Raw genomic sequence first — 14,501 nt, forward strand, 5'->3', positions numbered from 1 at the left:
GACCCCGAACACTGGGGGACAGCAGGTCCAGGTCATCTGCATAGAGCAGGAATTTGACCTCTGAGTCGTTAGAGAGAGACCGGGTGCTGATGAGCAATCTAAACGGAGGTCAATTTGGTAATATATATTAGATAGTGTTGGGCTCAGGCAGCAACCCTGTCTCACTCCACGCTCCTGAGGGAAGAATTTGGTTCTTTTGTGGCCAATTTTAATTCTGCACTTGTTGTGTACATGGATCAGATGATATCATGTTTTACCTCCTACACCACTTTCAAGAATTTTATAAAATAGACCTTTGTGCCGAATTGAATCAAATGCTTTTTGGAAATCTATAAAGCATGGAAATATTTGTTTTTTGTTTTGGTTAACGTGTAAGTTAGGGTGTGTAGGGTGGAAATATGATCACTGGTGCGGTGATTTGTTATGAATCCAATCTGATTTTTACTCAAGACACTGTGTTTCATAACAAGGTCTATAAGTCTCGAATTAATGATGCTGCATTGAACCTTCCCCAGGTTGCTGTTCACACAGATGCCTCGGTAATTATTAGTGTTGAATTTACCTCCACTTTTGAAAATAGGTGTTAAGACCTTGAGTTCAGATATCAGGGAAATAACCTACGCTCAGAATCAAGTGGAATAATTTAAGATTGGATAATTGGAATTTTTTTGTTTGTGTGCTTAATCATTTCGTTTAGGATGCCATCAGATCAGGCCCACTTGCTTTTTTGAATTGCTCTCTCTCTCTCTCTCTCTCTCTCTCTCTCTCTCTCTCTCTCTACTTGTCTGGAGATCAGAACTCACTCCACTCTGGTTCTTTACCTGCACTCAGAGATCAGCTGTCATGGCTTTTCTTCTAACTGTTCCAGCTCCTTCCACCAAGTGTTACAGAAGATACCAGACTGCTTCTCTCTCTCTCTCTCTCTCTCAGACACACACACACACACACACACACACACTGTGAGTTCGGCAACAGCTCCAGGGTGTTTTAACGTGATGTCACAACCTGATTATATAGAGGACTGAATGCATAAACACATAATGATGTTATTATAATAGTTTGAATAAGTACTTGACACTGTGTGTGTGTGTGTGTGTGAGGACGGGTTGCCTTCTGAGTCTGGTTCCTCTCAAGGTTTCTTCGTCTTAACTTAGGTCGCCGGCTCGCTCAATAGGGATAAATTCACACATTTAAAATCTGTATCCTGTGTTTATATATTTCTGTAACGCTGCTCTGAGACAATGTCCAGTGTAAAAAGCGCTGTACTAATAACACTGAATTGAATTGAATTGAATTGAATTGTGTGCACAGTAAAATCCCCAGTGTTGAATTAACACCCAGAGTGTTTAAATGAGTCCAGTGAACTTATATAAACACCGTAGGGTGTGAATTCAACACTCTGGGTGTTAAATCAACACTGGTGATTTTGCTGTGTGTGTGTGTGTGTGTGTGTGTGTGTGTGTGTGTGTGTGTGTGTTGTGTTACAGATGTTGGTTACTGCTATCATCCCAAATTATTTTCCCCTATCAGCACTCCCCAAGTGTTTTATTCCTCTTATACCACAGAACTTTACCAATGATTACAGTTTATACACAAAGCACATGAAGTAAAACAGTGACATGTGTTTAGTATGGTTCCAGATTCAGTACCAGTTCAACGCGGGTGATTTTGGACACAAGGGGGATGAGATGAAAGGGACGGAATGAACCGCGCGCGAGGACAAACGATTATTACATTTAAATCAGAAAGAATCCATCTGAATGATATTAACATGAGCTGTACCAACACACTGGAATAAACATTAACCCTTCCGCTCGCAGCTTCCTCCATCTTCAAAGAGTCGCGAGCTGAAAAGGTGTGGCTCCGTGAATTAACACGTCATAAAGTAAATCCGCGCGCGCACATCCGATCCGGTCTGGTGCGGTGCGGTGCGGTGGAGAGACTTCAGAGGCGCGCGCGTGCAGAGGGAGCAGCCAGGTGAAGCTTCTCACCGTCACACAGGTAAACACCAAAACTTTACAATCCTTTACACTTTATTTTATTTTGTTTTAAACAATACAGTAAAAGATCTAAATATTAAGGGAAAAGGTTCTGAAAGAGTTCAGCGATACGTGGAGCCGGAGAAAAGAAGCGTGCGCGCGCCTTTCGTCTGGTTTCAGTAATAAAGACAGTCACTGTTAACTACTAAAATAATCATGCTAGTGAAATAATCTCACATAAAGAAGAAAGACGTTTATTCTGAAAAAAAGAGTTGTACATTTGTAGCGGGTGTAAGTTCTAATGTTCTAAACCCATTTAATTCACTTAATTTGGTCAGATTCTCAGATTCCATACGCTTTCTCTTGTTTAAAATGTGGTTCAGATCTGATCATGTTCTCATATATTTATACAGAGAGAGAGAGAGAGAGAGAGAGAGAGAGAGAGGCATGTGTGTGCTGTTTTTCCTCCTTATTTATCCTTGTTTTTCCTTATTTATTTACCTGACTTGCACGTTTACTGATTTTCTTACTAATACAGAACTTCAGAAGTTCACACGTTTTATTATCCATTATCTGGATGTCTATCCTAATTTTAATTCCGTGTAACTTTGAGTGTGAAATCTTGTGCTGCGTCGTTCCGTCACTGGTCTGTACTGGTACAGGGCTTTGGTAAATTCAGATGATCTAACGTCTGCCAGCTGAAACTGGTCTAAACCAACGGCGTGATGAGGGAGCTTTTCTTCTCACCACTGTCGCCATCGGTCTCGTGATCACCACCACACTGCTCTGTGATGATCTTTATTACCGTGTAAAGAAACGAGAGCAAAATGAATTAAACTCAGTGAGAGGGATATGCCGATATTAGATTAGATGATAAATTACATGTATAAATGTTTTGTTTTGTTCTATTTGTTAAAGTCAGCGTTTGTGAAATAAATAGTTTTTTTAAAATCGTATTTGGAAAGCATCATGCTGGACAGAATCACATCAGATTGTTCATTAATTTAATGCACACTACTGTTTTATATCTGTTTACAAAAGACAGTGTAATGTGCGGTGTTAGAGGTGTTTAAAAACTTAGATGAGGAACAGCACACACGTAAAGACCGCACTGGCATTCATGACTGGTTGTAACGTTAAATATAACGAACTCAGATGAGCATTTATAAGAAGTAGTAGTTTATCAGATTTACATGAGAAAACACGGTAATGCAATAATATATACAATTTTGGAACACAACTGTTTCCTGGCGCTCTCCCTGCGACACTTACAACAGATTAGACATTTCAGATATTTTCAGAGTTTATTTTATGACATTCCTGTTTTGACAAGTTACAAGCTTTAACGCATTTAAACAAAATTCCAGAATTCACAATAATTTAACCATGAAAACTGCAACAAACTCCACACTTTCTGTCCACAATGTTATATTAGCTTAATCAGTTTAAACCAGGCTCGAGGTGGTTATTAAAGTATATTAGTGTTTATTAATATGTGATTATTATATAATATATAGAATGTAAAGACGTGTAAGAGATTAGTAAATAAACTCTTAGTGTTTCATCGCTTGTCATTGTACTGTGTTAAATGGTTACTGTGCAGGGTAAGAGGGTTTAGAGTTGAGGAGTAATCATAGTGTCTCAATGAAACACACACACACACACACACACACACACACACACACACACACACAGGGCCAGAGCTACCTTGAACAACCCGAGTACAGTAACATAATGTAATGTACAAGTTTTATAACTGTCTGTGTACTGACTGACTGTACACATCACTGACCGAATGTACGCATCACCGTCTGAGTGTCAGACGTTACTGACAAATGTACGCGTCACCGTCTGAGTGACAGACACTACTGACGAATGTATGCGTCACCGTCTGAGTGTCAGACGTTACTGACAAATGTACACGTCACCGTCTGAGTGACAGACACTACTGACGAATGTATGCGTCACCGTCTGAGTGTCAGATGTTACTGACCAAATGTACGCGTCACCGTCTGAGTGTCAGACACTAGCGACTGACTGTACGAATCACGGTCTGAGTGTCAGACGCTACTGACCGACTGTACGCATCACCGTCTGAGTGTCAGACACTACTGACCAACTGTACGCATCACCGTCTGAGTGTCAGACACTACTGACCTACTGCACGCGTCACCGTCTGAGTGTCAGATGTTACTGACCGAATGTACGCGTCACCATCTGAGTGTCAGACACTAGCGACCTACTGTACGTGTCACCGTCTGAGTGTCAGACGCTACTGATCGACTGTACGCCTCACCGTCTGAGTGTTGGACATTACTGGCGAATGTACGCGCCACCGTCTGAGTGTCAGACGCTACTGACGAATGTACGCGTCACCATCGGAGTGTCAGACACTACTGACCGAATGTATGCGTCACCGTCTGTCTGTTAGACTCTACTGACTGACTGTCCATGTCACCGTCTGAGTGTCAGATGCTACTGACTGAATGTACGCATCACCGTCTGACTGTCAGATGTTACTGACTGAATGTACACATCACCGTCTGAGTCTCAGACGTTACTGACGAATGTAGGCATCACCGTCTGAGTGTCAGACACTACTGACCGACTGTACGCACCACCATCTGAGTGTCAGACGCTACGGATCGAATGTACGCATCACCGTCTGTCTGTTAGACTCTACTGACCGAATGTACACGTCACCATCGGAGTTTCAGATGCTACTGGCCGACTTTACGGTTCACCATCTGAGTGTCATACGCTACTGACAGAATGTACACGTCACCATCTGAGTGTCAGATGCTACTGACCGACGGTACACGTCACCGTCTGAGTGTCAGACACTACTGACCGAATGTACACGTCACCATCGGAGTTTCAGACGTTACTGACCGAATGTACGCGTCACCGTCTGTATGTCAGATGCTAATGACCTAATGTACGCATCACCGTCTGTCCGTCAGACGCTACTGACCGAATGTACACGTCACTGTCTGAGTGTCAGACGCTACTGACCGGATGTACACATTACCGTCTGAGTGTCAGACGCTACTGAACGAATGTACGCGTCACTGTCTGAGTGTCAGACGCCACTGACTGACTGTATACGTCACCGTCTGAGTGTCACACTATTGACCGACTGTACGCGTCACTGTCTGTCTGTCAGACGCTACTGACTGACTGTACGCCTCACCGTTTGAGTGTCAGACGCTACTGACCGACTGTACGCCTCACCGTCTGAGTGTCAGATGCTACTGACTGACTGTATACATCACCGTCTGAGTGTCACACTATTGAACGACTGTACGCATCACCGTGTGTCTGTCAGACGCTACTGACCAACTGTACGCCTCACCGTCTGAGTGTCAGACGCTACTGACCGAATGTACGTCACCGTCTGAGTGTCAGACGCTACTGACCGAATGTACACGTCACCGTCTGAGTGTCAGACGCTACTGACCGAATGTACACGTCACCGTCTGACTGTCAGACGCTACTGACTGACTGTATACGTCACCGTCTGAGTGTCAGACACTATTGACCGGCTGTACACGTCACCGTCTGACTGTCAGACGCTACTGACCGAATGTACACGTCACCGTCTGAGTGTCAGACGCTACTGACTGACTGAATACGTCACCGTCTGAGTGTCAGACACTATTGACCGACTGTACGCGTCACCGTCTGTCTGTCAGACGCTACTGACTGAATGTACGTGTCACCGTCTGAGTGTCTGACTCTACTGACCAAATGTATACGTCACTGTCTGAGTGTCAGACGCTACTGACCGAATGTACGTCACCGTCTGAGTGTCATACGCTACTGACTGAATGTATACATCACCGTCTGAGTGTCAGACGTTACTGACCGACTGTACACCTCACCGTCTGAGTGTCAGACACTACTGACTGAATGTATACATCACCGTCTGAGTGTCAGACGCTACTGACCGACTGTACACCTCACCGTCTGAGTGTCAGACGCTACTGACCGACTGTACACCTCACCGTCTGAGTGTCAGACGCTACTGACCGACTGTACACCTCACCGTCTGAGTGTCAGACACTACTGACCGAATGTATGTGTCACCGTCTGACTGTCAGATGCTACTGACTGACTGTACATGTCACCGTCTGTCTGAGTGTCAGACTGTACTAGTTTCTAGTGTAAATCCAAGAAGAGGCTGTTATAGCTGCAAAGGGGAATAACTCCATAATAATGCCCATGATTTTGGAATGGGATGTCCTGCAGGCTCATATAGGTGTTGATGCTCAGGTGTCCATATAATTTTGGCCATAAAATGTATATTGTATACATCACTGAACACCTCCATATACTGTCTGTTAACTATTACCCATTGTGGAATATCAAATTTCAGCATTTTTAATGATTACTCTTTTTGTGTCGATCACTAACTTTGAGAAAAAAACATTATAAAAATTTTGTAAATGCTACACATGCTAATTATATTCCACCTTTTGGTTTATAATTGTTACATTGCTGTAATTTAGTATAAGTGGTATTTTATAAATGTTCCTGTGGTTGATAAGTGGACTGTTTGTGTAGGTTAATGTTTGGGAAATGAAGTTAAACTGATCACGGTGTATGATTGTGTTTGTGCATTGTTTAGCCGTTTCCATAGCTGTCTTAGGATCTGCACCAATTAGCCCCTAAATAAGCAACAATAAATACACAGCTCTTGTGGCTGATTTTGCTAGTGGTTTAAGCCTATAAGATCCACTTTAAACCCCACTCCCAGCAGTGTGTACCTCAGTGTGTGTGTGTTTGTGTGTGTGTTTTATTTTAGTTTATTATATTCTGACAGTGAGAATATGAAGTGAACAGACACGTTGCTCCATTTCTTATTTTGAATGTGATACATTAAAACCATATCAGTGAAGGTTTTATGTTCTGAAATGATTCAGAATATGCTAGATTGGGGTCTGCACTTCTATAAATATACCACATATGCATTAATTTATACTAAATCTATATACTGTAATGCCAAAAGTATGTGCACCCCTGACCATCACACCCATACAGTATGTGGTTCTTCCCCAGACTGTTACTGCAAAGTTTAAATCACACAGTTGTATAGAACATCTCTGTACACAGTAGTATTACAGTTCCCCTTCACTGGAACTCAGAATCTCAAACACTGTTCCATCATGACACACTGTGCACAAAGCGAGCTCCATGAAGACGTGGTGTGTGAAGGTTGGAAGAAGGTAGAAGATCTCGAGTGTCCTGCACAGAACCCTGACCTCAACCCCACTGAACACCTTTGGGATGAACTGGAACTGGAGTCTCCTTACATCATCATCAGCGCCTGACCTCAACCTCACTAACGCTCTTGTAGCTGAATGAACACAAATCCCCATAGCCACGCCCCTAAATCACCAGAGCCATGCCCAAAATCCCCACAGACACACCCCAAAATCTAGTGGACAGCCTTCCCAGAAGACTGGAGCACATTATAACGGTAAAGGGGGAATAAATCTGGAATGAGATGTTCAACAAGCACATATGGGTGCGATGGTCAGGGGTGCACATACTTTTGGACATATAGCGTAGCTTGATGACACGGGCGTTCTGTAACTGTACACTTGGTTGTTGATTAATTTGCTCATTTGGATATTCTCAAATATTACAGGATGGTGAAGGCTAAAGAACCCAGAGTTTATATGTTTATGTGTGTAGAAGAAGTGCACTTCAGAGCCCATCAACATACACACACACACACACACACACACACACACACACACACACACAGCACTGGCCCCACTAAGTCTCCCCTCTGTTTATGGCTCTTATTGAGTCCATGCACCTAAATCACTCGCGCACACACACACACACACACACACACACACACACACACAGAGTGTTGGCTGTGTGTGTGTGTGTGTTCCTGTGTGTACAGGATCTCCTGTGGTGTTCTGTCTTAAACAGATTAAGTGGCTGCGTTTGTGTTGTGAGTGATCCCTAATTCCCATCCTCAAAATCAACTCCCTCTTCCCACACACACACACACACACACACACACACACACACATACACACACATACACACACAGCGAGAGACAGAGTCTCACAGGAAACATGAATGTGTTGTGTGTATGTACATATTATTTTAGCAGTGACAGAATGTTCTGTGTGTGTGTGTGAGTGTGTGTGTGTGTGTGTGTGAGTGTGTGTGTGTGTGTGTGTGCGTGTGTGTGTGTGTTTGTGTGTGTGGTAGTGGCATGTTGCCAGGCTACATTTGTACGTCTGTATGGCAGACAGTTAAACCTGTTTGCTTTATAAATCTCTCTCTCTCTCTCTCTCTCTCTCTCTCTCTCACACACACACACACACACACACACACACACACTTAGGCTCTCTCTCTTTCTTCCTGATGGGCGGGGCTACAGCTGTCAGCAGGTCTTCACAGCTGGAATCCACCTACCTGCAATAAATGCTCCCCCTCTCTCTCTCTTTGTCACACACACACACACACACACACACACACACACACACACACACACATATTGGACATACTATAGTATTTGCTTGTTTTTATATATGGAACATTATTAATGCATTTCATTCATAAACACACACACACACACACACACACACACACTCCCTTTAAATACAGCTCTTCCTCCAGCTTGTGGGAAGTACCTGGCAGTTTAGATGTATGTTTATGTGCCATGTTCAGACATGTTTTTCTGTCTTTCCTCACTATGTGTGTGTGTGTGTGTGTGTGTGTGTGTGTGTGTGTTGGTGGGGAAGGGGAGTCAAAGCCGTCAGCACCATGGCAAGGCTTCCAGCGTAGGACACTGCTGTCAGCAAGTGTGTGTGAGTGTGTATGTGAGTGTGTATGTGTGTGTGTGTGAGAGAGAGAGAGACAGGAAGTGTGTTTGTGGAAACAGTGATTCATTTTATGAAATTTTCCATAATGTCACTCTGAAAAATCAATAAATGTGTAGCTTCATAGGAGAAAGCTACAACTTGACACTAACAAATAAATAACAAATAAACAAACTACCGTAAGTTCTGAGGCCTGTTTCACGACGCGAGTCGAACAAACTGAGAGTTACAGAGTAAGTTTGGAGTGGATGAAAGCAGACTAATCTAACCCAGGGTCATTCAGGTGAACAGGTTTCATGAAGCTGCTTATAAACTTTCTCAGTAACTGCAGGTTTTATCCCTGAATCAGTGTTTACTCAGCGTGCACATGCACATAAACGCCAGACGTTTGCAGCAAACAGCCGATAGCGTTCATCATGGAATAAAGCGGCTGTACAAACTTCCGGTTAAAGAACAAGAAATTATTCTGCAGAAATATGAGGAATTTACACCAACCACAAAAATCACACCGTTTCAGCTGCCAAAGCTCGGGAACATTACCGAGTGTGTAAATGTATACGTTTACTTTTATAGACTCACAACCAGAATAAACGGACTGAAAAGTTATAACCCCGACTTCTGTCACCTAATTTCATTTCATTTCAGTTATTTTAATAACATATTAATGAATAAATATCAACCTGTGACAATATATTAGGACGGGAATAAAGCCACCGCATGAAAATATGTTCCACTCGCAGAAAACCACAAAGCAACACACACAGTGTGCGGGACAGTAAGGGGCGTGGCTTCGGCGTGTCAGATGTTTGATGTGCGGCTCGAGAACCCGGTGTAGATAAACTACACCATCTGCTGAAGATCCATGTCTTTCATACAGATGGTCATCGGGAAAAACCAACACAAACGCTAAAGGGTTAACGTTAATACGTCAGATTTATATCACTTTGCTTGCAGCTGATTGGTCCAAGCTGGGTTTAGTTTTTTACCCAGAATTAAACCCTCTCTGGAGAAGGATATCTGTGTAGTTTAAGTTACCATGGTGATGAAACCTGCTAAAAACCAATCCACCTTGTTGAGACCAAAAAACCAGAGTTTACCCAAACTTACCACCGAAACCGGCTTCATGAAACAGACCTCTAGATTAACACACCGACCGTAAACACACTAACAAATAAACAAACTACCGTAAATGTAACTCATCTACCATGAATACACTAAGAAACAGACAAACTACCCTAAGTGGTGCAGTATTACACTGTTTACTCCGCTGCTTGTGAACCTACTGTCGTGTTATTTATTGAGTTTTTTTCCCCTCCACAGATCTCCTTTATTTGAATACATCAAGACGAGCGTGCCTGCAATGCGTTGAACAACACTCTGCCCAGTTGAATAAACACCAAAATACACCTCACTCACAGAAAAAAGCACACACGCACACACACACACACACACACACACTCTCCATGGCACACCCGTATGAGCCGTGGCTGCGTGCGGCGCCCCCTGGAGGCCCAGAGGAGGTGGGCATGTCTGGTTGGTGGGATCTACACGGTGGAGCTGCAGGAGGCTGGATGGACCTGCAGGGATCACAAGGGCTCGGGGGCGGGGGCGGGGCCATGGCTCAGGGTGGGTCCATGGGTCTGCAGCCAACCGTCAGCACCTACAACCCTGAGGCTCAGATGTGCTGCCTGCCCTCCTCACCCCATGCTGGTCCACTTTACCCACCTGATGGCTTTAAAATGGAGCCAATGGCACCGGACATGCTGCATACTCCACATCATGCCACCTCCTTTTCCCTGGAGGACTCGCAGGAGGGAGCGAGCGGATCGGCACGGCCCAAATCGCAGCGCCGATCTGGAACCAGAGCTCCGGGTCAAACAGCCTGTCGCTGCCCGAACTGCCTGAGTGCAGAGTCTCTAGGAACCAGCAATGACAGCGATGATGCCAACAAGCGCAAACACCTGCACAACTGCCACATCCCGGGCTGTGGGAAGGCCTATGTGAAAACGTCGCACCTGAAAGCTCACCTACGCTGGCACAGCGGCGACCGGCCCTTCGTCTGCAACTGGCTGTTCTGTGGGAAACGCTTCACGCGCTCTGACGAGCTGCAGCGCCACCTGCAGACGCACACCGGCGCCAAGCGTTTCAGCTGCAGCGTTTGTCCACGTGTCTTCATGCGCTCAGACCACCTGACCAAGCACATGCGTGTTCACGAGGAGCAGGGAGGCACAGAAAACTCCTCACCTGCCTCCATCGGTGACGGAGCTCTAACCTCTGCTCCACCCGCTGTGGCAGCACCAAGCATGTGTCTGAAGAGCGAAACCAGTGCTAGCGGAGATGAGACACCAGCAAATAGCACCTAACCAACACCATGTGAACACGTCCTTATCCCTGAAGCTAATGCTAAACTCCACTGTACTGTTAACACTAAACTCCCACTTGCTAGTCACAGCACTGTTAGCATCAACTGGTTAAGAAAAGTGGTGTTAGCATTGTTAGCATGAACTAACACCGGTTATCACTGATTCAAGGTGAATCTAGCATCAGTAACATTAGGCTGTTAACATTGCTTACCATTAATCAGTTGCAGCATTAGCATTAGATGGCTGTCACTGGAGGCATTGCTTATGCTAACAGTACCAACACCAATATAATCACTAAATAAGGAGCTAGCGCTGAAAGCATTAGCCAGTTAATACTGGTTTTTCACTTATTAATGGTGGAGTTAACATTGTTAATAAATACTGAATAACATTGATTAATTTATAGTTAGAACTTTTAGCATCACTGATTAGCACTGGATAGCACTGATCGAAGCGTTTTAGTTAGCATTAACAAAAGCTATTAGCACTGATATTATCACCTGCAGAATATCAAAAATTAGTTTAGGTGTTAGCAGGGTTGCCAATAGCTTGCCACACTGGTTGACTAATAGTGGGGATAGCACTGTTAGCACTGTTAGCTGGTTAGTACTGAATGTCACTGACTACTGCTGCAGTTAGCATTCAGTTAGTAATAGTGACATTAGCACTGCTGTTAGCATAAGATGGAATACATACCATATCACTCAATAATAGTGATTTGATGTTACAAATGACTGTGATATTATGTGATGTTAGCAGCGTTAGCGTAGCAAGATTGTCATGCATAACACGTAGCGCTGGAAAGATTAATGCAGTTATTAGAGTTAATACTGTTTACATTAGTGCTGCTAATAATAGGGATTACTGTTAGCAACACACACACGCGCGCGCGCGCTTACATGTAGAGTTTAATAAAGAAAAGTGTAGTTCAGTTGATGATCTAATGATTTTATGATGATGTGGTGAAGTTCATTGTTTCACTCAAACTCGACATGTCTGCCTTTCATGGCTTTAATATTTAATATTTTTAATATTTTTTATTTCTGAGTGTAATTTATTAATGACCAGAGACTCAAACATTTATTACACACATATTGATTAATCACTGAGTATAATAATAATAATAATAATAATAATAATAATAATAATAATAATAATTAAAGCTGCAAGCAGCATTTTCGGGGGCCAAGCACCCAGACTCGGTGAGCAGCACATTCACAGATGTGCTACAGTTGTTGCATAAGCAATGACAGGAAAGCAGAGCCATAACTATAGTCAAAGGGATTCTTGAATAATTTGTAGTTTCACTCATTTGTCAAATTTGGTGAAGATTGGACAACTTTTGGAGGAGGAGTAGCAGAAGTAGCAGTTAGATGTAAGTGTTTTTTTAGCATGTTATTGTAACTTTGGACCAGTAGGTGGTGCTGTCACATAATTTGTAGCATAGCCTCAGGGCATGGTCCTGAAGAGGCTATCCAAAAATTGTGTGAGTATGCAAGATCGTTGCTGAGATACAGCCTCACTTCCTGTTTGGCCATTTTGCTGTCAGATTCGTTGACCCTTTATGGACAATCCGTTTGGAGTCATCGTAATTCTTTGGATCATTTTCATGAGGTTTACTCTGAAGATGACGTGTGCCAAATTTGGTGATTATTGGATAAACAGTTTTTAACAAAATCCAAGATGAAAATCTAATTAGGCAGAAACTGACAACCCTAAACTCGTCTCCACCCAGAATCCAGGCCTGGCTTTTACATTTTGGACACACTGTTCAAAAGTTATGACCATTGAGTTATTTCCAAATTAGGCCACAATTTGACCAAATGGTGCCACTAGAGTGTTAACAGTTCCATTATTTCAAGACGAAGGTACAGAATATTCTGAAGCTGTAGCTTTTATTTTATCAATCTGTCACCGATGTTCCATCATATTTCATCACTACAGAACGTCTGAACTTTATTGTACTAGACTTTTCTTGATGTTTGTGAGATTCAGAGCAGCTCTGTGCTGTGTTTAAATGTTTCATAACCTAATTTCTCTTAACAAACCTGCTTTAATTAATTAACTTATAATGATGTATTTGGTAAGCGATTAGTGCTCAGAACAGCGGTTTTTGTTTGAATCTTGTGTAAAATTTGTTGGAATAAAAATCTCACAACACACTGAGTTTACGACTGGACTCGTTAATAAAACGTTATTAAAGAGTTATTAAAGAGTTTGAAGCAGTGAGTGTTGAGTAAAGGAGATAAACCTGTGTGTCCACTGAAGGAAAGCTCTGTGGTTGGTCATGTGCCGTGGCCTTCAAACCTCTCTCTGTGGAAATACACGGTTCTTCACCTCATGGGGAAAAAGTTCAAGTTAAATTACTTAAAAAAAAGTTTGCTGTGTTAGATGAAACCAACATTCTAGTAGTAATACTAACTCCTGATGAATTCTAGAGTGCTTCTCATCTCCTTAATCGTGTCTCCTCTCTTCCTTTCCTCACGTCTGAGCTCCTCCTCTGAGGAAGCAGAGAATCAGGAACTTTTATCATAACAGAATAATATTAGAGTGTTTTTATGAATAGTGTGGAGTACGGTGGTCTAAACTTCCTCCACTTTGCTTCCTGGAAAACAGGAACATTTCAGATTTTAAGAGAAGTTTTGTCTAGCCCTTACTTATTATTTAAATTGTGTATTGTTTAAAGTGGGTGCTCTCTGAACTGTTTATTATGTAATTACAACATATCAACCATATAAGCTACACTATATGGCCAAAAGTATGTGCACCCCTAAGGATCACCACAATATGTGCTTGTTAAACATTCCATTCCAGATTTATTCCCCTTTGCTGTTAAAATGCGCTCCACTCTTCTGGGAAGGCTTTCCACTAGATTTTGGGGCGTGGCCGTGTGGATTTGTGTTCATTCCGCTACAAGAGCATTAGTGAGGTCAGGAACTGATGTTGGGCGAGGAGGCTTGTGTTATACTTTCTTAAAATAACACTGAATTGGAAAAATAATATTAAGTATTTTTTAAATGAACATTTTTACCCTGGAACACGTTCGATGAAAAATTCCATTAATTTTAGTTCCCTGTAATGTTTCTAATCCCTGAACTTATATAGAGTTATATTACCGCCTTCACTTCACTGAGGCTGCAGAAAATGTGCTGTAATGTGGTGACAAATATGTGGTACAGATCAGGCTGCACCGTAAAACATAATAAACATGTGAGCATGAGCAACAGTGGTGTACCTTCACAGTGCAAATCAGTCAGGGGACTCGGATCAGGGAGCGACAAGGACAAATACATTTACCCAATGAGACA

General features: G+C 42.8%; 1 protein-coding gene across 1 annotated transcript; it reads left to right on the forward strand.

The window, feature by feature from the left end:
* The first annotated feature begins 1,495 nt into the window (after window positions 1-1,495).
* Window positions 1,496-11,263, forward strand: sp6 (Sp6 transcription factor). Its single transcript, XM_053615616.1, has 2 exons — window positions 1,496-2,001; window positions 10,151-11,263. The coding sequence occupies exon 2, from the start codon at window positions 10,294-10,296 to the stop codon at window positions 11,191-11,193; it is 900 nt and encodes a 299-aa protein (XP_053471591.1). The 5' UTR covers window positions 1,496-2,001; window positions 10,151-10,293; the 3' UTR covers window positions 11,194-11,263.
* Window positions 11,264-14,501: the final 3,238 nt, after the last annotated feature.

This window comes from Ictalurus furcatus, chromosome 26 (genome assembly GCF_023375685.1).
Source record: "Ictalurus furcatus strain D&B chromosome 26, Billie_1.0, whole genome shotgun sequence".
NCBI classification, from domain to species: Eukaryota; Metazoa; Chordata; class Actinopteri; order Siluriformes; family Ictaluridae; genus Ictalurus; species Ictalurus furcatus.